This window comes from Bombyx mori, chromosome 25 (genome assembly GCF_030269925.1).
Source record: "Bombyx mori chromosome 25, ASM3026992v2".
Classification (NCBI taxonomy): domain Eukaryota; kingdom Metazoa; phylum Arthropoda; class Insecta; order Lepidoptera; family Bombycidae; genus Bombyx; species Bombyx mori.
This window is the reverse complement of record NC_085131.1, coordinates 8388979-8414005: the sequence shown is the minus strand read 5'-3', so window position 1 is coordinate 8414005 and position 25027 is coordinate 8388979. Positions and strand designations below refer to the sequence as shown.

The 25027-nt window shown below is 36.6% G+C and overlaps 2 protein-coding genes and 2 non-coding genes across 6 annotated transcripts; 3 read left to right on the top strand and 1 right to left on the bottom strand.

Moving 5' to 3' along the window:
* The first annotated feature begins 600 nt into the window (after positions 1-600).
* Positions 601-11735, top strand: LOC101735774 (DNA polymerase alpha subunit B). 2 transcript variants are annotated; one of them, XM_004921799.4, is made up of 12 exons: positions 601-778; positions 917-1142; positions 1297-1342; positions 4337-4407; positions 4484-4651; positions 5195-5318; positions 6415-6539; positions 8430-8566; positions 8640-8874; positions 9493-9696; positions 10846-11023; positions 11530-11735. In XM_004921799.4, the coding sequence occupies exons 1-12, from the start codon at positions 703-705 to the stop codon at positions 11659-11661; spliced, it is 1722 nt and encodes a 573-aa protein (XP_004921856.1). In that variant the 5' UTR covers positions 601-702; the 3' UTR covers positions 11662-11735. The 2 variants fall into 2 exon arrangements, with proteins under 2 accessions (XP_004921856.1, XP_004921855.1); XM_004921798.5 differs by having other exon boundaries at positions 625-778; positions 890-1142.
* Positions 1541-1617, top strand: Mir279b (microRNA mir-279b). The gene has a single exon (NR_107313.1). It is a non-coding gene; the product is annotated as a microRNA mir-279b (primary transcript).
* Mir279c (microRNA mir-279c) lies at positions 1801-1880 on the top strand. Its single transcript, NR_107314.1, has one exon. It is a non-coding gene; the product is annotated as a microRNA mir-279c (primary transcript).
* Positions 11736-12698: 963 nt separating the features above from the next.
* Positions 12699-22830, bottom strand: LOC692954 (Mo-molybdopterin cofactor sulfurase). Of its 2 annotated transcripts, none has more exon segments than NM_001046794.2 (8): positions 12699-13053; positions 14082-14156; positions 14663-14871; positions 15747-15858; positions 17621-17715; positions 17911-18055; positions 18586-18820; positions 22540-22830. In NM_001046794.2, coding segments are annotated over 8 exon segments (1011 nt in total). In that variant the 5' UTR covers positions 22550-22830; the 3' UTR covers positions 12699-12923.
* Between the last annotated feature and the right edge of the window lie 2197 nt (positions 22831-25027).

The following is a 25027-nucleotide window of genomic DNA, read 5'->3' as shown; positions in this document are numbered from 1 at the left end:
ATGATTAATGGCAGGATATTGGATGGAGCTGAAGTGTCGGGAAGTGCGAAATGGGAAGCGAGAAGAACCCTTGAGGCATGAAATCGCATCGAATGTACTTTAGAATGGTTGGAGCTCTTCGTTGACGGTTACCCCTGCACTATCATCACCATTAACTCTGGCGTTCCAGCATGTTATATGCCCTATTGATGGCTTGTATTAATAAACAGGTAAAATCAGAAGGGATTGGCAATGTATCGGTCATCCATATTTCTCGGAACCTAATTCAGGCGAAATAATCAACAAGTGAGTGAAGAACATAGCTCTTTGAAGCGGGTCTTCAACTGGGGTAAATTGAATTTAATTCGGTTTATGGAAGAGTTTCTTTCTAGTAAAAAACAAATAATATCCTAAAGTAGGTACTGTTAAATTTAAAACAAATGAACATTGTTTCTTGCTTTTTGATTTTGTTAAGTTAGTTGTTTATTAAACCATTATAAACAAAAACGTAAAAGAAATCTTTGCGACGCAGCACAAAGTCACTGATTCGTAAATTAAAAATTTACTTTACAATGACAAGACAAGTTACGACTGATTTGACTGTTCTATGGCAGGTTTTAAAAATTTTCGTTTCTGGCAACCTCTTTTTTGACGCAAACTTTCGGATCGGCGTTGGCGCTCTTTTGCTTCCTTTTCTTTCATTTGCTCTTTCAATTACAGAAAATGGCCTCCGAAGAGTTGGTGACTGAGCAATTTAAATTTTTTGGCATAAACGTTGAACAAGATGTTTTATTAAAATGTAAGTAAGCTTGTTTAACGGTTAGAAACGGTTTGTCTTTTCTGTTACCTGTGCTCGATAAGTTCTATCAATGGTGATTGTAATTAAACATTGACAAATAACATGTTCAAGGTTGTTTCACGAACCATTTTTCCAAAGGTGTAAATTTATGTGAAGAGAACAATATTGATGCTGAAACTTTTATCGAACAATGGATGGCATTCAGTTTGAATTATGTAAACGGTGCTTCACCAAACTTGGAAAACTTAGATTTATTCGTAAGAAAGGAATTTTCCAAGCGCCGAACTAACGCGTCCGCTAAAGAAACCACACGACCAGCTGCCGGTAAAAGTCTTACCGTTTATGGAGCAAAAGCCACTTCGCCGTATCCTTTGACACAAAGTACGTTGAAATTTGCAGTATATTAGAAAATAACTTTATGAAATGTGCTTCTTATATTCATTATGTTTCTTAAAACACTATTGTGTTAGTAGCGTTATTTCAAAAATTTTGTGCAATCATTTCCTATACTGATATAGTCCAGACAGTGAAGTACTGTCAAGTTATGTTGCCGTAACGCCCAAGGTATGTAACTGGATTTTAATAAACTTCGTGTTAGTTTTGAGTTAACGTTTCAAGGTTATGTACGTAGTTTTTTTGTTTCTAAATCTCTAAGCGATGAATCTTAATTCTCAGTTAGTACCTTAATACTGAATTTTGTGTATGTGTTAATAAATCTTTCAGTTGATGAAGAGTATTTGAAGAAAAACGGATCTTTCTCCATTTGTAGTTAATGGGTATAGGTCTAGTATCACCGGGCTGATTCTGTGACTAGATCTACACTCATTGAGTGCTTATGGATTCATCTTCAGAGCATCTGACTTGTATCAATATTTTAAACATACATTTCATAATCTACCCTACAAATTAAATATAAATGCATTTTGAAATCATTATTGCAAACAAAGCATCAAGAAAGGAAGTGGATAAATAACAACTAATTAAAATGGAATGTGCGTATTAAAAATCAACCAGTGACTTGATGATATTTGTGGGCGAGTTTGCTTCTGGTTCATGTTTTATATTGATCATGACTAGATCCATACTCGTCTGCAGCCATCAACTCATTCTTCTTATGAGTAAGTTTTATAGTCTATTTGTATCACAGACATTTAACATAAAATATTGTTATTGTAAAATTGGAAATACATCACACAGAAGCATTAAAATAATACTAAACTAAGTTAAAAAAATGACTTGCATGTTAATAGTATATTCTGGTAACCATCAAACAGTCCAGCTATAAGTAATGCTGAATGTTTGAATCTAACTACTGTAAAACGATGAGTATCTCACAAATGTGAAAATTTGTACTGCAACCAGTCCGGTACAAATATTGTTTATCTTGTTTATAATTTTTTGTAAGTCTTAGTTGCCACAAATATATATCTAATTTTTTATTAATATTAACGGTGAATGTTTAATCTAACAATTGATTTCTTATAAAGGTTATGTTTGAGTTCAGTTTTAAAATTAAAGACAATAACAGTGAAAGAGTCTGCTAATTATGTACCAATTGAGACTACACGGCTGTGGTTATATGCTCTTGGTATGCAGTTGCTTGAGAGTACCTACACTTTTTTTCTGCTTTTGAGGTAGCTGTGCATATATTCCACCTGATGTTGAGTGTTCATTGTTGCCCAAATATTAGAAAAGTATGGGAAAGTATGGTCTTGGGACTTTTCAAAACATGTTTAATACAAAACTATGTCGCTAGCGCTCATAGAATGCCAAGGAGGGGTACTCACTATAGAGCCAGATTTTAAGTGTCAATAATGATCACTGGAATCGCATTAGGGAGGAATGGAGTGGTTCTAAGTAGGTACATGACCAAACCGTTCCGACGGCGGGTGGTACAGTTAGGGAACGTACCCATACTACGTGACCTATTTTTTTTGTTTTTTCGACCTCCCTCCCCACGGTGATCACTCGTAGTATATGCCAAGACCCCCCCCCTCTCCCCCTTTAGTTTTCACGTAGTAATTCATTATGATTTTTAATCATTACATAGGCAAAAATTGAAAAAATAAAAATTGGTTCATACTCGTCTTTATTGCACAAGACTGCATGCACATTTAAATTACTAGTGAATTATGTAGTGTGAGTTTACAAAGCGCTAAGCACTGTGCGCTATATTCAAATATAGGTCGAAAAAATACGAGATTTCTCTCACTAAAATCGACTACGTGACAAAAACCTGAGCCACCCCCCCGCTCCTGTGACTGACCGTAGTATTTTAAAGACTCCGCTCCCCGCCCTAAACGGGACACGTACTATGGGTACGTTCCCTTACTAAGGAGATGACAGAGCCATCTCAGAATATTCCTTAGACCACTCCACATGGTTCATACGCTACAAATACCGAAAGAATCAAAGTAAAATCATAGATGCAGGGGCTACAAAAGAACTGAGATAGAGCAAACGATCAAAACTGTTCTTTTCTGTATTGGGTTAAACGAAAAAAGTGGATACTTAAGAACCTCGGCACAGATATAGGAGCAAACTAATCCGCGGGGCCTCTATGCTTTTACAAAAAGAAGTATTAGCCCGAGCTTGAACTATCGTTTCTCTCTGTTAAAGACTACCAACATTTTAGAAGCCATCTTAGCTTAACTTTCCAAACTACTAATACTGTACGTCATTCGAAACAAGTATCCCGAGAATTCCAGTACGGTCATAAGGTTAAATAAAATAATAAATGAACAATTCAGCATATATCGCAATCATCTGGCCCAAATGAGAATCAAAGATTGAAATTCATAATTCTCTACGTTTAAATATATACATATTTTATGTATATGGGGAACCGCTAATAACACTGCAATCTGCTTGGGCGGCGATATCGTCGGCAAAAATAAGTGTTTTGGCCACCACGGTCGGTGACCCATTCGAAGAACCAGCCTGTGTCGCTGGTGATCCACGATACCCCGCTGTACCAGAGTCAGCCTGCTAGTTGTGAAGGTGGATCACAACGAACCGGGCGCTCTTTAAGTTAACTTTATGCTGTGCGCTAAAGTCCATAGTGCGTGGCCTTGAACTCCAGTTGCACCGAACCGGATAGTCGAGGGATCCTGGCTCCTACAGGACGCCCCAGGCGTAACTCCTACTGGATTGGTGCAGTGAAAGTAGAGTGCTATCTCGAACGAGTGTACACTTCCAGTTGCGAAATGTTGGTGGACTTCACAGAAGTCGAACCTCGCGTTCCAAGAACAAGACTCCTACCAATAATTTTAAACACTGGTCGTCAACGACAAATCCGGTCCTATTTGAGCGAGGCCACTACTCCCCTGAACCACCCTCCACTAATCCCCCCCCTTGATTGATATTTATTAAAATAGTGTAGGAAAACTATGTACATACGAGTACTTGCATAATTTTTTCCTTAACTTCATTATTTGCGTTAAAAAAAATTTTTGAAATAATGAAAACCTCAGGCAAAAATATCGTAATACATATATCACAACTCTGTTGTTTTGAAATTAATTTAATGTGCAAATCCTTAAACTTAAATATTCACAGAGAGTCAAAATCGAAAAAGACGCGACGACAAATCCGAATAACATAGTTCCTGCAACTTATTCACCGACCGTGTAAGTTAACGAAGTTAAAATTCCGTGGCGCCATGTGAATATTGAAACAAAGTAAATACTTAACCGAATATTCCAGCGGTTCAGCGAAGTACGCGTCGAGAACAAACGCAGGCACGGTGGTCCATTCTTATGGAGATGAGAAATTACTACAAGAATTAGGTAAAGCGAACAGCTCGAATGATGTGCTCAGTTTGAAAATCACGCAAGTGCCTAATGACGATGACGAAGTTTACACAAAGGCGATGTAAGTTATGTTCGTACGATTGTGACGTTGACGAATATTCTTGTAATATTGCATACTGGTTTTATTATGTTACTAGTTCTTCTAATTCTCATTATTTGCATAATGTACTATCATCTATCACCGTCCCACACACTTGGCCTGGTGTCTTAACAATAGTTTTAATTAAATAATTTATACGGTTTTTAATCTATACGATTTTATTTTTTTTGACCTTTCGAATAATTAATAGTTTTCGTGTTTACGAACGAAGCTTTACGCCATAGACGTTAAACCTTAATTCCTTGGAAATTATTAAACCGTATAAATAATTTTAATTGAGTCTACGATTCGCGAAATCCGAGAAAAATACATTTTTTGTTGTTATATGGGAATAATTGGACAGTGACTCCAATTTTTGTTGTACGGAAAATGGTAAAAATCGATGTGAGTGATGTAAATCATTATTACTTACACACACCGTTATTAATTGACTATTATGAATGAAGGTGTTAATGAAAAAAAAAATACATTCGTAAATAAACTTAAGTCGCAGTTGACTTTTAGGTTGGGTTTTGAACTTCTCCACGAAAAAGCCAGTACGTTTGATAATCACATTCGATACATATCGCAGTACATAATGAAGAAGGCGGGTGTAAAGGAAAGTACCTCAGTTAGACACAAAACACAGGTGGGTTCTAGTAGTGATGTGTTCTGAACCTATTATAATTGATTCGAATTGTAATTTGTATTATTTTAATTAACCAAAGTATCGCCGACAGATTTTCGGATAAAAAAATACTTTTTTATTCGGGTATTACGAAAATTGTGTTAGCCATGTGGGGGGGGGGTGCCATAATCGCCGCGCTTGACATAAGGTAGACAGCGTGGGTAGTTCTACAAGATGGACTGACAACCTATTGAGATTGACAAGGTTCCGCTGGGTGCAAGCAGCGCAGGACTGATCGTTGTGGCGAAGCTTGGGGGAGGCCTATGTCCAGCAGTGGACGTCTGGGCTGATACATAGACAGATTACGAAATAAGGAATGATATATTGGTATCGATATATATTTAATTGCACTCGTATTTTTAACACGTATTCTTAAAGAAACACAGTATTGTTGCAGCTTTTGAAATTAAACAAAACATAATAATACTAGAGTTCAAAAATGTGCATTGAAAGATTACAATACAGTTATGATTTGTACAATTGAAATTTCGGCTTCATGTTTATAAACAAGTCGCTGTATTTACCTTGTTTCCTTCCATATACATTGTTTACCTTAGTTGGGTCTTGGGCTTGGTAACTACTTGACACCAAGTGGGCCGTGAGCTTGTTCACCTATCTAAGCTTGAAACTGTTATGGCATGAGGTATCTTTACGACGAAACTGGTTGCTCGTTTTAACCCTCAAACACAGCCTACTGAGTTTCTCACCGGATCTTCTCAGTGGGTCGCGTTTCCGATCCGGTGGTAGATTCTGCGAAGCACGGCTCTTGTTATGGTTCGTGTTAGCAACGTCGTCAGGTTTGAGCCCCGTGAGCTCACCTACTCGTTAAGGTTCCGCTGATATAGCCTCTCAAGGCTATCAGCTTAGGTAGGAAAAAAAAACGGTTGCTCGTTTGAAGAAATTCGCGCGTTCCCTAAAGCTTACAAAGCAAATGAAGATTTCATTGCGGAACACAAATCTTCGTGAACTTCACATCGTTATACGTTCCACTGTAATCGTTGGGAGCTCTCCCGCGTGGTCTTGAAATTTCTGGACGTGACTTAATATTTCGTTGCAGACAAACGTATACGTTGCTGGACGTATAGAATGTGATGCAGATGCGAGGTTAAATGCAAAATGTGTGGTGCTTCAAGGTACGTGGGAGGAGTCACTCAGTCAGTCGGTACCGGTGGACTTTGACAAGTAAGGACTCTTAAAGATATTACACAATGTTTATGTTAGACATTGAACATTATTTGCAAAGTTCGACGAATACATTTTCTAATACGCTAAAAATATATAATAATTATCGTTGGAAATGAATTGTAAACGATAATAATAGCTTTATGGAATTAATTTAATTACCACCGTTACGACGGTTTCGATTTCAAATTCGATAAAGCGATATCTAAAACCAGACGTATCTACAGCAGAAAATATTTCCGAACGTTACATTTTTAGAGTGGTTCGTTATCATAAACGTCTTAACGACCTAATTTAAACATATTTTTATAACTACATAATATAAGAAGACGCTCTGTGAATAATATTCCTTTAGTGAAATTCACTGAGATCAAGCACGACTCTATTAGTTCAGTTCCTTTCATGGCTGAACGTAACCCAATACGTGTGACGTCACTTGTGGCCTAAAAGAAACGACAATGCTATCCATGGATCGTATAATAAAAAACAACTATTACCCGCATGTAACATCGTGCACTGTCATTTGTGATTCTCAGATTTTATTTACCGCTTTCAAACTAATGTTTGTGTGGTTAATTTATGTGTTAAGTTTGACGAAAAAAATAATATTAATTACAACTCTTCATTTAGCGACTTTAATAATATATTTGAAGTCGTCGTGGCCTAAAGGATAAGACGTCCGGTGCATTCGTTGTTGCGATGCACCGGTGTTCGAATCCCGCAGGCGGGTGCCAATTTTTTTAATGAAATACGTACTTAACAAATGTTCACCATTGACTTCCACGGTGAAGGAATAACATCGTGTAATAAAAGTCAAACCCGCAAAATTATAATTTGCGTAATCACTGGTGGTAGGTAGGACATCTTGTGAGTCCGCACGGGTAGGTACCACCGCCCTGCCTATTTCTGCCGTGAAGCAGTAATGCGTTTCGGTTTGAAGGGTGGGGTAGCCGTTGTAACTATACTAAATAAATAAATAAATAAATAAATAATAAATAAATATTTACTAACAATCACGCCACGTTAACTGGTCCCGTGATAAGTTCGTAAAGAACTTGTGTTACAGGTACCAGATAACGGAAATAAATGTAATATTTTTATTATACACATACATATATTTAATATACATCCATAACCCTGGCAAAGACATTTATATTTATCATACAAATATCTTCCCTTGGCGGGATTCGAACCCGCGACCCCCTTGTGTAGTGACCATGTCACTTACCACTACACCAGACGGCCGTTGAAACTGAGATGTGGCGCATTTACGTTGTATATGTCTATGGGCTCCAGTAACCACTTAACACCAGGTGGGCTGTGAGCTCGTCCACCCATCTAAGCAATAATAAATAAAAAAAAGATTAATTTAATTATTTCCAAACCCAAACCTAACTTTGAGGCCATCAGCGTAAAAGTGGCCTAACCACAATTTTCCAAAATTGGTGCTTCTAAATTGCAATTTATTTGAAACAAAATAAAGTTTGACGCAAAACCGGCCTATCCCAAGTTTCAGCGATAGATAACAGATGGCTTTGTAAACATTATTTTCCCGCATATTGTTTTTTTTTGTTTATTGCTTAGATAGTTGGACGAGCTCACAGCCCACTTGATGTTAAGTGGTTACTGGAGCCCATAGAAATCCACAACGTAAATGCGCCACCCACCTTGAGATACAAGTTCTAAGGTCTCAAGTATAGTAACGACGGCTGCCCCACCCTTCAAACCGAAACGCATTACTGCTTCACGGCAGAAATAGGCAGGGTGGTGGTACCCACCCGCGCGGACTCACAAGAGGTCCTATCATCAGTAATTACGCAAATTATAATTTTGCGGGTTTCATTCAAGCTTTCCTCCTTATATTTTTTTTAATATTTACTTTTATTTCAGTGTATATCAGTATTCCTTATTCCCTGGTCAAGTGGTGGTGCTGCGCGGAATAAATCCCCGCGGTGATAGGTTTATAGCACAAGAAGTTTATTGTGACGCAATCCAACCATTACCTGACCATAAGTTCGATATAGCCGGTACGTACGATCAATGGTATCATCAAAATCGGTTTTCTGCGGCTATGGTTCACATTAAGTTTGTATTTTTTAGGTAAATTGTCGATGGTCGCTGTGGCGGGCCCGTACACGACGTCGGACAACATGGCCTACGAACCTCTCAAGGACATGGTGACGTACATAAACACGCACAAACCGCACGTAGTCATAATGACGGGGCCGTTTATTGACAGTGAACACTCCAAAGTCAAAGACAATACGATGGCCGAGACATTTAGCTCGTTGTTTGGGAAAATTCTCGATAGTCTGGGAGAATTGAGCAACACGAGGTTGGTACATAGCAAATATTTCTAATATAAATTTAATCCTTTTGTAATCACTTTTTGTGTTTTTGTTTTGTTTAAAAGTTCTTTCAAACAATGCTATTTTTAACTTGGCAACATTTTTCTTTTAAAACATCCAAGACTATCGAAAAGAAGTGTTTTAAAGTATACTTCCTGCTTTTTGCCACGAAAGGCAGACTACTGCATGGTCCATCTAATGATAAGTGACTATCATTATTGTTCGTGGACATCGACAGGGTTACAACAATCATATTGGCGCTTGTCGATTTGAATTTGGCTAAGTTAATAGAATATTATAATAAACTAATAAATTCAATCTATACCAATATATAAATCTACAGTGGCTTTTACAGATGTTCCGTTATAAATACTGAACCATTCATCCGATTGCCTTGAAACTTGGTATCCGTGTAGAAAATACATGTACTTAATAGATAGCCTAAAATTTATATGAGTGTTGGACTCCCTAACTGGAGGAGAATCTTTGTGGGGGTGAGAAATAATAATGTTAATTTTAAATGTCCAGAGAAGCGGACGGGTACAGCTAGTATGCTAAAACTCTAGTGGTTAGTCTATATTAAATTTTATTTTTTCATTTTTCAGTCCGGTCACGAAAATCTATATCGTATCGAATTTGAAGGACGCTTTCCATGTTAATGTCTACCCCACGCCGCCGTACGTGAGCCGAAGGAAACACCCCAACATACATTTTGTACCGGATCCCTGCACTCTTACCATTAATGGTATCCACGTGGGAGTTACTAGTACAGATATCCTCATGCACATTAGCCAGGAAGAAATATCACTGTAAGTGTCGTGTTGATTTCAAACGGAATCTGATTTAAAAATGAGAGGTTAATATGCGGTTCATGTCTCACACACACTTCATACTAGGCAATTGGTACTATGTCAAATTCAAATTCAAATTCAAAATCATTTATTTCAACTTAGATGTCAGTATGACACACTTGTTGAATGTCAAAATACAAATAACAATGTTAACTCTACCACCGGTTCCAAAAAAAGCCACAGTCCTGAGAAGAACCGTGGATGTGTCGACGGAATGTGTAAAAATGTTAATAGAGCTGTCAGTTAGTGCAGTCGAGTCCAAATTTGAATGGTGTGTTTGCTACAGAGAGAAAACACGTTTTTATTCGGCTCCAGCTTCTGAGTTTGTGAACGGACAATCTTTTACACGTGAATATCGCCTTTGATATATTTAGTTTGAAATTGTATTGTACAACAGTTATACCATTCTTCCAAACCGGAATCAATGATTACTTCGCTGCAGAACTAAATAAGATGGTTTTATCTGTTCCCAGTATCTGCAGACAAATCACGTAATCACGAAACGGCAGTCCACATGTTAAATTCTTATATTAAACTAGCGACCCGCCCTCGCTTCGCTTCGGAAACTGTAATTTATTATTGATTTCTCCACTATTTAATGGATGTTATCTATACATATAAATAAAATTTGAGTGTCTGTTTGTAATATTGAAATAACAGCTTTTTACTACATGCATATATATACGGTACATACACCAAAATATAATTTTTTACAATTTTTGTCTGTCTGTCTGTTTGTTCCGGCTAATCTCTGGAACGGCTGGACCGATTTTGACGTGACCTTCAGTGACAGGTAACTGATGATATAAGGAGTAACTTAGGCTAGTTTTTTTAGAGTAGCTTCGCACCGCGGTGTTACCCGCGGGTAACATCGCGGGACTAAACTATCAATAATAAAATTTAATGTTTCCAAAGCGAAGCGAGGGCGGGTCGCTAGTTATACACATAATCCTTCCCCTTCAATCACTATCTATTATAAAAACCGCATCAAAATCCGATGCGTAGTTTTAAAGATTTAAGCATACATAGGGACAGAGAAAGCGACTTTGTTTTATACTATGTAGTGATACCTAAATCCGTTAGTGTTGAGAATATTTGTGAACACAGAGGCACCGGCGGCGACAAGCTGTCCCGCTTAGCGAGCCACGTGCTGTCGCAGCAGACGTACTACCCGCTGTGTCCGGCGCCCGTCCCGCTGGACGCCGCGCTGTGGGCCGCGCACGCACAGCTTCAGGCATCTCCGCATCTGCTCGTACTACCCTCCAATTTCAGATATTTTGTTAAGGTAAAAATCTATTACATTAGGAACGTTAAGGTCATCATATGAACGTCAGTCACCGTTTTCATCAAACCCGTCGCTTGCAACGAAGAGCTTGGCGAATAAATTAACCCACAGACACAGCCCACTGAGTCTCTCGCCGGATCTTCTCAGTGGGTCACGTTTCCGATTCGGTGGTAGATTCTGCGAAGCACGGCTCTTGCTAGGGTTCGTGTTAGCAACATCGTCAGGTTTGAGCCCCGTGACCTCACCTACTAGCCCGGTGACGCTGATATGGTCTCTCTAAACCATCAGATTAGGTTTAAAAAAAATAGAGGATCTTGAATCCATATATTTGGTTATGCTATTAATTATTTACCCTCAAAATATCCTTTTTTATCATTTCATTTTTGGACCAGTTATATTTGAGAATTTACTTTCTAAACGAACTAAATTAGTACTACTACTACTACTACTACTAATACTAATAATTAGTACTAATAAAGTAATATTTTCATGTTTTTTTTTTACAGGATGTCAACGGATGTGTAGTTGTCAATCCAGAACATTTAACAAAAGGCACCGGCGGAGGGACCTTCACTCGTGTATTAATCGATAGCGACAACGCCACGAAACGAATTGCAGCACAAATTGTCCGCATTTAATGTAAAAGCATTCCATTGTGCCTAACGAACTGACCTAGTGAGATATATTAAAATAAGTTTTATTTTTCGAAAAAGTGTAGTTTGATTTTTATTCACAATTATTTGACACGGTTGTCAAGTAATTCTCTATTTATATATAAATCCACATATATACTTGTAGTTTTTGTTTTTCGCGAGTGGTAGACATAATTAAAACTAATTTAACGGCTTAATGTTTTTGCCTTTTTTATTGTCGTTATACATATTATTGCCGACGATAAGAATAATTTATAGGTATTGTGGCTTACGGCTAGTATTCGAAATTTCGACATATGAATAATGTGTTAACGCAAAATATTGAAATGTGACATAAAACCGTAAAAAAATACTTTCAATTAAAATTTGAATTCACACGTGGTTAGGTAGCCATGTTGCCTATTTCTACTTTGAATCATACTAAAGTATTATTATTTATATTAGATATTAGATTTTAAAATAAAATGCTTTGCAATTGCATGACCAATATCGCTATTCAAACTTCAGTGTTCATCATTCATAATAATTTGGTACATAAATTTTCAATAACCGAAACGACGCTATAGTAGTTTTCCAATTACAGAGCATAATGCGACTCAGTGACGCACAATGCCGAAATATGCTGAAGCTTAATTGAGCATTATGCCGCATAATGCGCTCTTGTGCTGTAATTGGAAAGCTACCTATATTTCCACGTTAAGACTTTTTAACGGCTTGGAGTCTAGACCTTTTGTCAAATTTCCGTTACTTATTCGATACTTTTACATAAAAATAGCGAGTTGGAACGGAATGAAATGATTTATCTAAATCTGTTTATTCGACGAAATGAAATAATGCCCCCCTAACATAATGGGGATTTTTAAATCCACCGATATTATTTCCTTTTCCCAAACTTGTTTACCTACAATGAATAGGTCACCACTATTCACACAACTCCTCTCCTCGTTTACCCCCGATAAAAAGACAAAAACCATTTGAAAGTTCTCAAAAATAAAAAGCTAAATTGAATTAATAAAATAAAATAAAAATAATATGTATTTATTAAAAAATAAATATCAATTAATTAATATAAAATAGATTGAAGAAAAACAGATTACAGAAAGATTCGAGAAAAATGTCAATGTAGGTATAATGTTACTCGATTTTTAACATAACAATTATATTTAATTAAGAAAAAGAAAATTAATAGAATATTAAAAAGTAAAACATATAAATCGTTTTCAGTAAAAAAAAATTAAATCTGCTATTCATGCTACATAAATAGGATCGTTCAAGGAAACTGTGCCGCCGGGTTTACTTCGCAGCGCCAGTTGCACGCCCATACGCGGAGAACTGCCGGACGACCTGCGCTCTTCTTCGTTCTCTATTTGACGATATCTGTAATGAAATAAATAATAGTTTAAAAAAAACTAACAAAATACCCTTTTATTAAATAGACAATCCGACTAAAAAATAGAAAATAAATTTGAATTAAAAATAGTGTAAGAAAAAATGATTTTATAGTAAAAAAAAGTTGGGTGTTTTTCAGGATATTATCAAAATAACCCTTCTACTCATATCTGTTCATAAAATAAAAATTAAATGCTGTGCGTTAGTCTCGCTAAAACTCGAGAACGAGTGGACCGATTTGGCTAATTTTGGTGTTGAATTATTCGTGGAAGTCCTATTATTTATTTTCCATTTTTTAGTTGAATTTCAATTTTTACAAAAATAATTTTCTTTTAATTTTTTTTTAAATATTGAATTGACATCGGTCCTTAATAAGTATACCAAATTTCGAGTTAATCCGACGTTTTGAAGGGGGTCAAAATCATGTTCAAAGATTCTGTTACAAACATACATACATACGTCTGAAGCTAATAAAAGCGTATTAAAATTATTTGTATATCAATTAACCATCTGCCCGCAACTTCTTCGGAGACCCATGCTCGACATCGGAATTAGAGGTAGGCTATATTGACCCGGGGGTTCAATTTTCAGCGCGAAAAACTAGTGCCAGTTATTTTAGCGTTATTCATATTTGCCTTTTACTGACCGTTTAAATTGCAAATTTTTTCAACATTTGATTTTAATGACTCGCAAAATTTTTGATTTTCCCCAAATTGTTAGTATTAAGTTGGTTTTTGATCTTAATATGAGAAGAAAACAGATATAACAGATGCACGCTATTGATATAAAATAAAACTGCTAATGCTCAAGCAAAAAACGTACTAATTACATACGCCAGTAGTCATTGCTATAGTTATAGCTATATTACTCATTATAAGCACTATAAAAATAACAGAATCGTTCATTAGTGTAAGCAATTAATCAAGTTGAAGCAAAAAATAAATTATGATTAATGGTGTACTTTTATTAAATACACATTTTTCCTATTTGTATTTGCATTTGAAGACTATACTCACTTTTTCAATGTATTCAATGGTTCAGAAGCAGAATTGCGAACGCCAGTTTCTGGATCGACTGTGGTCATCACGCATCTGAAAAAGTGTACTTTATAAAAAAAGTCCTAATGTTGAGCTGTTAAATTCAATATCTAATCAACTCAAATGTCATCCTTTTTTTTCCCTACCTAGCTGACAGCCTTGAGAGGCTATTTCAGCGTAACCTTAAGTCGTAGGTGAGCTCACGGAGCTCAAACCTGACGACTTTGCTAACACGAACCCTAGCAAGAGCCGTGCTTCGCAGAATCTATCACCGGATCGGAAACGCGACCCACTGAGAAGATCCGGCGAGAAACTCAGTGGGCTGTGTCTGAGGGTTAATTTATTCGTCGAGCCCTTCGTCGCAAGCGACGCGTTCGACGAGTTGTCATCCCAATATCCATGCCGAAACTCAAAATATGTTAACCACAAAGCCCAAAAAGAGTCGGTCCTGGCGATAAAAAAACAATACATTTTTTCAAAGACATTTTATTTTCATTTTGTTCAGGTCTCAATGATTATGAGCTCAATCCAATAAGTTTTGCTATACTCAGATTACATACCTCGTGCACGGCTTTATAACTTCGAACACGTTTTCGCCGATCTTCACGAATTTCCATCCGTCTTCAGCGTAAGGCTCAGCGCCTTCCACCACGAAATTCGGTCGGAAATTGCGTGTTGTTACACGACAGTTCTCATTCAAACGTGTGTTCAAGTCCTCTACCGATGCTTCGTTTATCATATTAAACGATAATTCATCCGGAAGAGCACCCTGTAGCACAGAATAATGTTTTTTTTTTTGTTGCTTAGATGGATGGACGAGCTCACAGTCCACCTGATGTTAAGTGGTTACTGGAGCCCATAGACATCTACAACGTAAATGCGCCATCCACCTCGAGATATAAGTTCTAAGGTCTCAGTATAGTTATAACGGCTACCCCACCCTTCGAACCGAAATGCATTACTGCCTCACGGCGGAAATAGGCGGAGTGGTGGTACCCGTGCGGACTCCCAAGAGGTCCTACCACCAGTGATTACGCAAATTATAATTTTTGCGGGTTTGGTTTTTATTGCACGATGTTATTCCTTCACCGTGGAATGTTATTCTATAGTACAGGTCAACACCCTGTACTATAGAATAACAATAATCATCACGGCAAAGCAGTTAAAGGTTATCTGCGTGTACATTTTGACACAGAGACAGATGTTGTTTTTATTTATATTGCTGTAATGTAAATAAGTCATGTTATTCCAATTTAATTTTTTTCTCCTGTCTGTGATATTGAATTATACGCGACAAAGAATGATATTTAACACGAATTTATTAAACAGACTAATGCTAACTCATTACAAATTACAAGTTTTGATAAGCCGACTCAGTATGTGCAACGGTTCAAAATAAAAGGAGGTTATGGGGTCAGAAGCTAGAGGAGTACTTACGTATTTTAAAATATAAAAAAAATACAACCACTCGCAGTTTATTTCACTGCCAAACCAAAAGAAGAACAGGATTAGCACTGAGGTCTGACTCGGCGGTGTAGTAATTAATGCCCCTGATTGTGGCGTCAAGGGTCGCGGGTTCGATTACCACATCACCACCACCACCAAAATTAATAAACATAACGTGTTAATAATTCGAATACGCACCATATCCTTTGGAGTAAAGTTGTAGAATTTGTTTGCTGTAACTCTCTGTTCGCGGCAGGATTGCGAGGCGTAGTAGGCCAGCCGATAGTTCGCGGCCGAACTATCTAAGAACCTGTTAAAGTTACCATTTATAAAAATATATAAATCGTTTATTTAAAACGACATTTACGGATTACAGTTTTCGTGGTCGAAGAGTACTTTTTTTTCCAGCTCCCATAGGTTCTACTGTTGGACACAGGCCTCCCCCAAGATTTGCCACAATAACCAGTAATAAAAAAGTATTTTAAATTGCAAATAATATAATGACAATTAGATTAAACTGTAAAATCATTTTCGATTATGTCTACGAATCACGAAATTATTTATCACTAGCAACAAGCCCCGACTTCGCTTGGGTAGTAGCGCACGCGATGTAATGATATAAGGATCCCAATTTTTTTTAAATATACTATAAATATAGCCTATGTCACCCGAGGATAGTATAGCTTGCCAACAGTGAAATAATTTTTTAAATCGGTTCCGTAGTTTCGGAGCCAATTCAATACAAACAAACAATAAAATCTTTCCTCTTTATAATATTAGTATAGATATAGTTTAATTTATTTAATAATAACTATGAACGGAAGAATGAGAAAAAGCAGTTCGAGTTTTGCGAGTCATGGTGATCTGATTTATAGCCGAAAAGATTATATCGAGGGGTGAAAGGCGAAAATTGGTTTAAGCGAAATTTTTTAAATTTTACGTGAGTGCCATTTAAAGTTTAAAATGTTGGAAAAAATATCATAACAAAAAAGCTTCTTCAACTATTTGGATGGAGTAAACTTAATTGAAGTTCGATTAAAAACATCGAACTGTTGATGCTAATACCAAATAAAACGCGCCTTTAATTACAAAGATAAATGTCGCGTATTAAACCAATCGTCGCTTAAACCAAATAACTTTTCACCCTTCGATATTATTTTTATGATCCCGTGCTGATTCAATCAGCCATCGCCATTGCAGCAGAGTTAATCTCTAAGTTCTTACTACGTTCAAAGTCTATACGTCACCAGAGATTTATTTTGGCCCCAGAAGGTATTTCGTAAACGTATATGACATATCCTTAATCAGTGTGCTTAGAGCGAGTTTTTTAACGTTCTCGATAGCGTAAAAGTTAACTCAAGTTTGTACGGAGTTGGAACGTTTGCCTACGTTTGCCGCTAGGGCGTTGTTCCAACTGCATACAAATATGAGTTAACTTTTACACTATCGAGAACGTTAAAAAACTCGCTCTAAGCACACAGAAGTGATTTAAAAAGCCCTCGGTTGGCATCGGCTCGCCCGTAAAGTTTGGCAGTGAAAATCGAATTTAAGGAACAAATCAATAAAATATGATCTTCACACGAAAGACAATTCGTATTTTCGTTCGGTTTCGCGACTCTTAGAGATAATTAAAATGGATTTTACGGTGTCACAACAATACAACGCCTTAATTGGCTGTGACCACGAAAATTCTATTGTATTCGAAACTTCTTAAATCATAGAATGAAAATAAAAAAGGCGTTATTAAACCGTAAAAGAAATATGATTTTTTTTATTGCTAGATGGGTTGACGAGCTCACAGCCCACCTGGTGTTAAGTGGTTACTGGAGCCCATAGACATCTACGACGTAAATGCGCCATCCACATTGAGATAAAAGTTCTAGGGTCTCAAGTATAGTTACAACGGCTGCCCCACCCTTCAAACCGAAACGCATTACTGCTTCACGGCAGAAATAGGCGGGGTGGGGGTACCTACCCGTGCGGACTCACAAGAGGTCCTACCACCAGTAAAAAATAATTGATTATACAATATACATATATACAATGATTATAATACATGGCTTATGTTTTACCTAGAGAACCATTCGCTGGCCTCGAAGCCGCAGTCATAAACGGGAACTGGTACACCCCAAACGTAGGCCGTTTTACTTTTTTGTAGTGCTGCAACCTAAAATAGTTCGTATGGCGCTTAATTTAGGGTTGATTTAGACAAGGAGTATTGGTTTGATTTGGATTAGCATTTCAACGCATAATCTTCTTGTTCACAACAGTTTTACGATTGTTATTTTTTGTCTTAATATTCGCTGGATTGTGTTAAGTTCAAGGGAATTTTCTCGTTTAATGTATACTGTTTATTCATTACCTCGGCTAAATTAACATGCAAAGGTTCCATTTGCGCGTGTTTCACAGTAAGAATGGAGCTCCTAATTGTCGGCTGCACAGTCAATAGCTCAGGAAAAGCCCGCGCTGTAACGAAGTTGTTCTTTTCATCTATAACCATTACGACTCTGTAAGAGATTATTGATGTTGTTAAATAATATATTTAGTGCTTGGAGAATGAGTGGTATCGAAAAGAAAGCGAGATAGATGAACATCTTGACAAAAGGCTTTTCTCTATCATTAAACTGAATACATGAAAGTATTGATTAATTGAGCCGATAGAGATAGTCTACCGTTGCCGCCGTTGGGATATCCTTAAACTAATGGAATTGAGACTTCAATCTAACGTTTCAAGGTTGACGGGAATGTACGCACATTGTGATGGATGTCTTCAAGCAAAACTTCAAGTCGACTGAAAAGTGGTTTCTGCTACAAAAAAAAACTTAATAAAATAATTAAAAATAAGACTGACAATACTAACTTATCCACAACCGTTTGTTTCTCTCAAGCCGCTCTGCAAATGAGGCTTTTTTATTAATACATTTTCTATATATTTTTTTCCCTACATTCCCTTCTATTAGAGTCGTTCGGTGTCATTCTCTTACATAGAAATACTCATAGACCTACCAATTCGGAATAACAAATACTCTTTTCTTACCTGTCCCTTAGCCAGCCGTCTTTGAGGCCTAATATTGAGCACTCTGCTTTCTCCAACATTACTGGCGCACATGATTTAATTGGATAAGCGTTGATAGCTTTGAGCGTTCCGACTTTAGTCCAGTTTTCGGGTATTTTTATCTTCTTGTTTTCTTGACAGTACAGGCGATAAGCGTAGTAAGCACCGCCAAGCACACCAACTGCCGTCACGGCGGCAGTTACGTACGGTACTGGACCTATTTTAAGAAGCTAATTTAAAAAAAGCCTTTAAATAATATGAGCGATACATAGCCGTAGCGATATTCAACACTCAATAGCTATTAGGCACTATTTATTGACAACAAATTATCTATTTAAATATGAATAGTAAATAAAACACTGTTTTTCTTCCACATGCCACGCGATTGTAGCTTCAGTACTTAGTTAATACTGGATATCTTATGACTTTGTTTACCTAAGTCAAGGTTAATGCTACAAGCAGTAACTGTTCCACAGCATTGACAGATAAAATTAAAAAAAAAAAAAATTTGGCTCGCAAACATTACATTACCTACGGATATAACATATTATTAAGTGGTTTACATTCCTGTGGTTTTTAGCAAATGTAATTTGCGGCGTACTCGCCTTTACAACCAAATCTCGGTATTACTTTCAAGGATTGTATAAAACTGTGGATAACATTTCATCGGGTTATTTTATATGACTTTGATTCTTCTTTTTATTGTGATAAAGGACGATTCCAGAAAAGTCTATTCTTAGTCGTTTGTGTTCATTGTATTGCTTTAAGTGCAATACAATGAACACACTTTGCTTAACTGTGTTGTCTTGTTTCAGCATTATTCCCAATTGCAATGTCACGCTCTCGTCGTCATATGGACGTGGAAACTGCGACAAGGGGCGGTTGTTTTGTTTCAAGAGGGAAATCGCAAAGATCTGTTGCTATTCGCCTTGGTGTGTCACGGCGTCACAAATGTATGGAAACGATTCCAGGAGACAGGCAGTATGGCTAGAAGACCTGGATCAGGAAGAGTTCGAGCCATAATCGTATAAGAAGACCGCTACATCTGATTGACAGCTCGCCGGGACCGCACAATAACCGCCCGGACCTTACAATCTCGGCTGAGGCAATCCACTGGCACATACGTTAGTGATCAGACCATTCGAAATCTACTCCACGAGGACAGGCAACGATCCTGGATACGTGTTATCCGTTTAAAATTGACAAAGGCTCACCCGGCAGCACGTTTGAGGTCGTGAGCATTTGGACTAGACCGTGGCTAATTTGAGGAGAGTACTCTTCACAGACGGGTGCAAGATCAAGTTTTTTAGCGATGACAGACGTGTACCTACGTGTGTATGGAGAAGAGAAGGAGAACGTTTTACTGAACCATGCACGCACGGAACTGATCGTTTTTGGGGCCCAAGTGTAATGATATGGGGCGGCATAAGCTTGTTAGGCGAAACAGATCTTGAACGAAGGGACTGCCACTGCAGCCAGTTACGTCGAGCACGTAATCCGACCTTACATCATCCCATATTCACAAAAGGTGGGTGATAAATTTGTGCTTGTGTAAGATAACGTTGGTGCGCATAAAGCTCGTGTCACTCTGAGGGCACTCTCTGATGCCAATATTTCAGTTTTATCTTGGCCAGTGATGACTCCCGATCTCAACCCGATTGAGCATCTAAGGGATCAATAGAAACGAAGTCTCAAATAAGCCCATAGACAAGTCAGTAGACGGTAGGACCTCATTAACGCCCTGTAGCTTTGTTGGCAACGAATACCCGACCAAAACATCACTCATCTGATCGAGAATGTTTCACATAGGCCCAGAGAGTGCATACGACGCAGAGGAGGTCCTACTCAATACTAAAGGAAAATTCCCGCCAAATTAGTGAAAAAACAGTGGTAATAAAAGTTTTTATCGACAATCTACTTAGTGCTCATTTCTCTTAAAGTGGGTATTTGTATATAAAATGATCAAATTAAACAATATAAATGTTATTTTGCCTTTACATAACGTGTAAAACCTTAATTTAACGTTGACTAATCGTAAAAACCTATTAAACTTCTATGTATATAATTATGAGACAAAAACATGGTGGCCCTATTTTGTTTTGAGTGATTTATATCTGAAAGTTGTAAGCAGTTACCGTTAAAAGCAGTAGAATGCGTAAGAACAAAAGACTTATTTGATCTTGATCTAAGACAGAGAATTATTTACTGACTAATCAAAACGATGATCGTGCATTCTATGCAGATTTCGGCAACCGTGGTAATTCTTCATCATTAGAACTAGAGTTTGTACTACACTGTATATTTTATATAAAAGGGTGACTAGTGGAGAGAGAGCCTTATGTTATAATTAACGTTATAAGTCTTAGACATGTTTCTTTTTCCTACTCTCTAGTCGCTAATAGCTGGTAGCCTTAGAGGCTATTCCAGATAATCTTGGACCGGTAGCGAGCTCACAGTCTCAACATGAGAGAATTTTCTAACATTGGCCCTATTAAGAGAAGTGCTACGCTGAATCTACCACCGGATCAGATTTGTGACCCACTAAGAAGATCCAGCGAGAAACTCAGTGGGTGGACAACATAGTGATTGTCACACAGAGTTTAAAAACTGAGACCTAATCTCTTACTACAGGGGTATTCATTTGAGGGTCTCTAAGTCTGCTCCTACTGAGATCCAGGCGTCTAATAATAGTGTTATTGTTCACGCCGAAATGTTATTGCTTCGAACATGTATTGTTTAAGCTTATTTTGAAAATCTCGTTAGCGAGATTCAGACATCTGTCAAATATCTTGTGTTTTACGATGGCTACCGCCACAGATTATCACACATTGCTGGGTAGATTCGTCTGCCCAAGCAGAGAGATTTTTTTGTTATAATATTGAAACGTTTTTCGTATGGTTGATGACGAAAACGGCGAAAATTCCCACTTCGGTGTGCTTAGTGCGAGTATTTTAACGTTCTCGATAGTGTTTAAGTTCAGTCAAATTTGTATGCAGTTAGAACGTTTGCCTATGTTTGCCAATAGGGGCGCTGTACCATCTGGATACAAATTTGAGTTAACTTTTACGCTATCGAGAACGTTAAAAAGCTCGCAATAAACACACAGTTCCATCGCCAATACGTATCTGGATTGTAAGCTACCCAATCGTTATTGGCTAACGAAAACTAGTAAGGTGTGAAGTCGGGAGATGCGATGTAAGCATTAGACCGGTAGGTACCACTATTGAGGCGAAGGGAATAACATAGGATACTAGTACCGTGCCGGCTGGTGGATTCGTTCAACTACAGACAACCCATAGTTTAGAGATTATAAACATATTATTTAACAAACTAACCAAAAACGCTAGATGTGACAGCCTATGTGTGCTATATAGCGTAATAATATATTATGTTGCGTTCAATACTATGTACCTACCATCTACCAAGATGAGTATAATCAACATCGACTTTGATTGCTTTATTGAGAGAAGGGTTCTTCTTTAATCATAAGGATAGAGTTTATTGTTCGTTTTGAGAGTCGATAAGGTTTATGCCAAATACGCAATGTACCTCCATAAAATTAGGAAAGAAATTAAAATCGATCAAATATATAGGCAAGCTCAAACAACGGTATTACCAATTATGAAATACCAAACAATTACACAGAGATAGACCGCATGACAATTTTTCATTTTTAGAACATAAATTCAAAAAGTAGGTACACCAGTTCTCCATGTGCAGTTAGTTACCATCATGCGATCCGAAAAACCTATTTATGTTAAATAATGTATCGATTAAAATTCGTTTCAGGTGATCTTCAATTTTTGTTCAGTGGCACATGAATAACAGAATAATGAAAAAAAAAACAAAATAAATCCTCATCCATCCACCCGACACAATTACATCTCATCATTTGATAATAGTAAAAAGAAATCAATAAAAAGGATTAACGCTTACCATTCGACATTTTAATACGAAGAACTGCTTTTATTCTAAGTCTTACACAAACACCATTGAATGAGAAAAGTAAGTACTGACTTCAACTTTGCTGTTATATTGGCGATCATAAAAACTTATACACTGATAAATAAGTACTTATTACCTATTATTAAAATTAATGTTTTCTAGCGTACAGTTGTAATGAAGAGATATCGTTCAATTAAACTGTTTTGTAAAATCCGGAATAATATGTGGATCAAAGAGTAAATTAATTAATTATATAGATTGCAGGTAGTTCTGCTTCATATCGTTTTAGGTAATAAACTGGCTTTCGTGTTTCGCTTTCGTTCGTAGTTCACACATCATCCATATAAGATATCTATGCTATTGTGACACGAAGATAGTAGAGAATATTATTAAATTAATTTTGCTCATGATCTGATATTATTATGATATCATAAAATTTTTGCTTTTCACTTAGCTAGGTTGTTTGAGACAAAAAAGAAACAGGAAATAAACATAATATTATATTATAATTGGTATATTAAATTGACTACGTTTTTAATAAGTTTAAATATCTACATACATACTAGGCGCTAAACAATTTTGCAGTCTTAACATTTAATTAAAGTCTAGTCTAATCAAAGACCAAACAGTCAAATCTCAAAATTTGTTGTCTTTTGTTTGTCAAAAAATTCTTTTCTTTTCTTTTATGTTTTGACAATAAAAAAAATGGGAATTGTTGTGTTTTCTTCAAAAAACAAAACAGTGAAATAAATACGGTACCAATATTTTTTTGGTTTTGTGTGGAGAGTAGAGGTGAGCAGAACACTGTTTAGGAAAAAGCGTCTGTTGAGAAACGACCAATTAGGAAGGCGCCACCGAAACAGGTGGTATGGTAAAAGTTATTTAATTAAATTTTTCAACACAGCTTACACAGCACACCTCAATTCGTTCAAAATTGTGCTAGTATTACTATTGTCTACTATATTATAGTACTATACCTAAAGTACTATATCTGTAACTTTCTGCTCACAGATGAGCACTTTTTCTAGTCGCCCAGAGATATTGACGAAACTTAAGTGCTAAAACAAATAAAAAAAATTAGTAGTTTATATATTATTTTCTAAATGTTAATGTTGTACTAAAATATTATAATATTAAGATATGTCTTCAGCTGTCAATGATTATGGACCAATTAATCATTCGGCCAACAAATATTATTAGTTATTGATTTTGTGCCGAGTTTAAACAAGTCCAGGGACAAAAGCTTATTTATTTCAATAATGCGTTGGCTAATTGGGCGAAGAAGGCGCAAGTGTAGTCAACATGCACCTACAGTATCTTGTAGTAGGTACCTAGCTTATACTCAAAACTTTGCAAGATAAACAAAGTATGTACCGGTAAAATGGGGCGATTAGGGATTGAGAGGCGAATCGGGAAAAAACCGGGAAAATCTTTCGACGCTCAATATAAGTTTTATATTCGTTGCAAAATCTTCCATTTTTTGTAGTTTAATATTAGAATGTTGAAAGTTCACAAAACAACTCTGAATATGCATGATAATAGCTGCTAACTTATATAAAATCGCGTTTCAAATTAACTTCCTGTGGTGGTAATTATTTTAGTGCTAGAAACTTGGCTCTCTTTTATTTATTTGATAATAATAGAAGACGACTATGATTTATAAACGTTATTTAGTGTTTGAACCAGCATATATATTAAAGGTAAGTCTCAGTTGTTATTGGTTTTAATGTATTTGATTAAATAAAAATACATGTAAAAATCTGTTGTTTTTGGGGATATTGGGGACGTCTTAGGTACAAATAACAACGAAAAAGGGGTCAATTGGGATGAGAATACGTGAAATGGAAACGACCTAAGTATAAATAGGTACAGGTTTGTAGGGTTGTCTATGTAGTTATAACAATATTTTTTAAATTTGTCGGTAAAAATCTGGTTTATTCGAAGCGAAATTGGGAATAAGTCTTTAATTGAAATAGATAAGCAATTTAATATAAGTAAGTCGATTTTGCAGAGACATGTAACAAGATCAATGAAATCTCAAGGTGGACAAAAATGTCTAAGTAATACATAATAAAATATTTAATATTCGTTCAGAGTGGGGGTATTCATCTGATTAATCCATGGAATAACCGACACACCTAATCTCTTAACCGAGATAGAAATATCGGCACTGTCGATTGCACCTATAATTGAGGTGATGTCTGCCATGTACTTTTGTCAGTTTTTCAATTTTTTTTACTGATGATCACTTTGTTGGTGCAACTAAATAAATAAATAAATTAAAACTATATATAAAAATAAAAGTAGTGCCAACCCTAGCAAATTTCTCATTTCGTCCCAATTAACCGCAATTTTCGGGTAAATAGGGATTACACCTATTTTTGCATTTTTTACTTAAACTGGAATGCTAGTTGCATAATTTTAAATTAGACAACAAAGATGCCCCCAAGACTCAATCTTTTTGATCCTGATATAGCAT

Coding starts and splice junctions, on each gene's coding strand:
- LOC101735774 (XM_004921798.5), top strand. CDS start 703: ATGGCCTCCGAAGAGTTGGTGACTGAGCAATTTAAATTTTTTGGCATA. Junction 1,143..1,296: donor GGAGCAAAAGCCACTTCGCC/GTATCCTTTGAC, acceptor ATACTGATATAG/TCCAGACAGTGAAGTACTGT. Junction 4,652..5,194: donor GAAGTTTACACAAAGGCGAT/GTAAGTTATGTT, acceptor GTTGACTTTTAG/GTTGGGTTTTGAACTTCTCC.
- LOC692954 (XM_038020200.2), bottom strand. Junction 15,859..17,620: donor GCCAGCGAATGGTTCTCTAG/GTAAAACATAAG, acceptor TAACTTTAACAG/GTTCTTAGATAGTTCGGCCG. Junction 14,872..15,746: donor ACTTTACTCCAAAGGATATG/GTGCGTATTCGA, acceptor TCTGTGCTACAG/GGTGCTCTTCCGGATGAATT.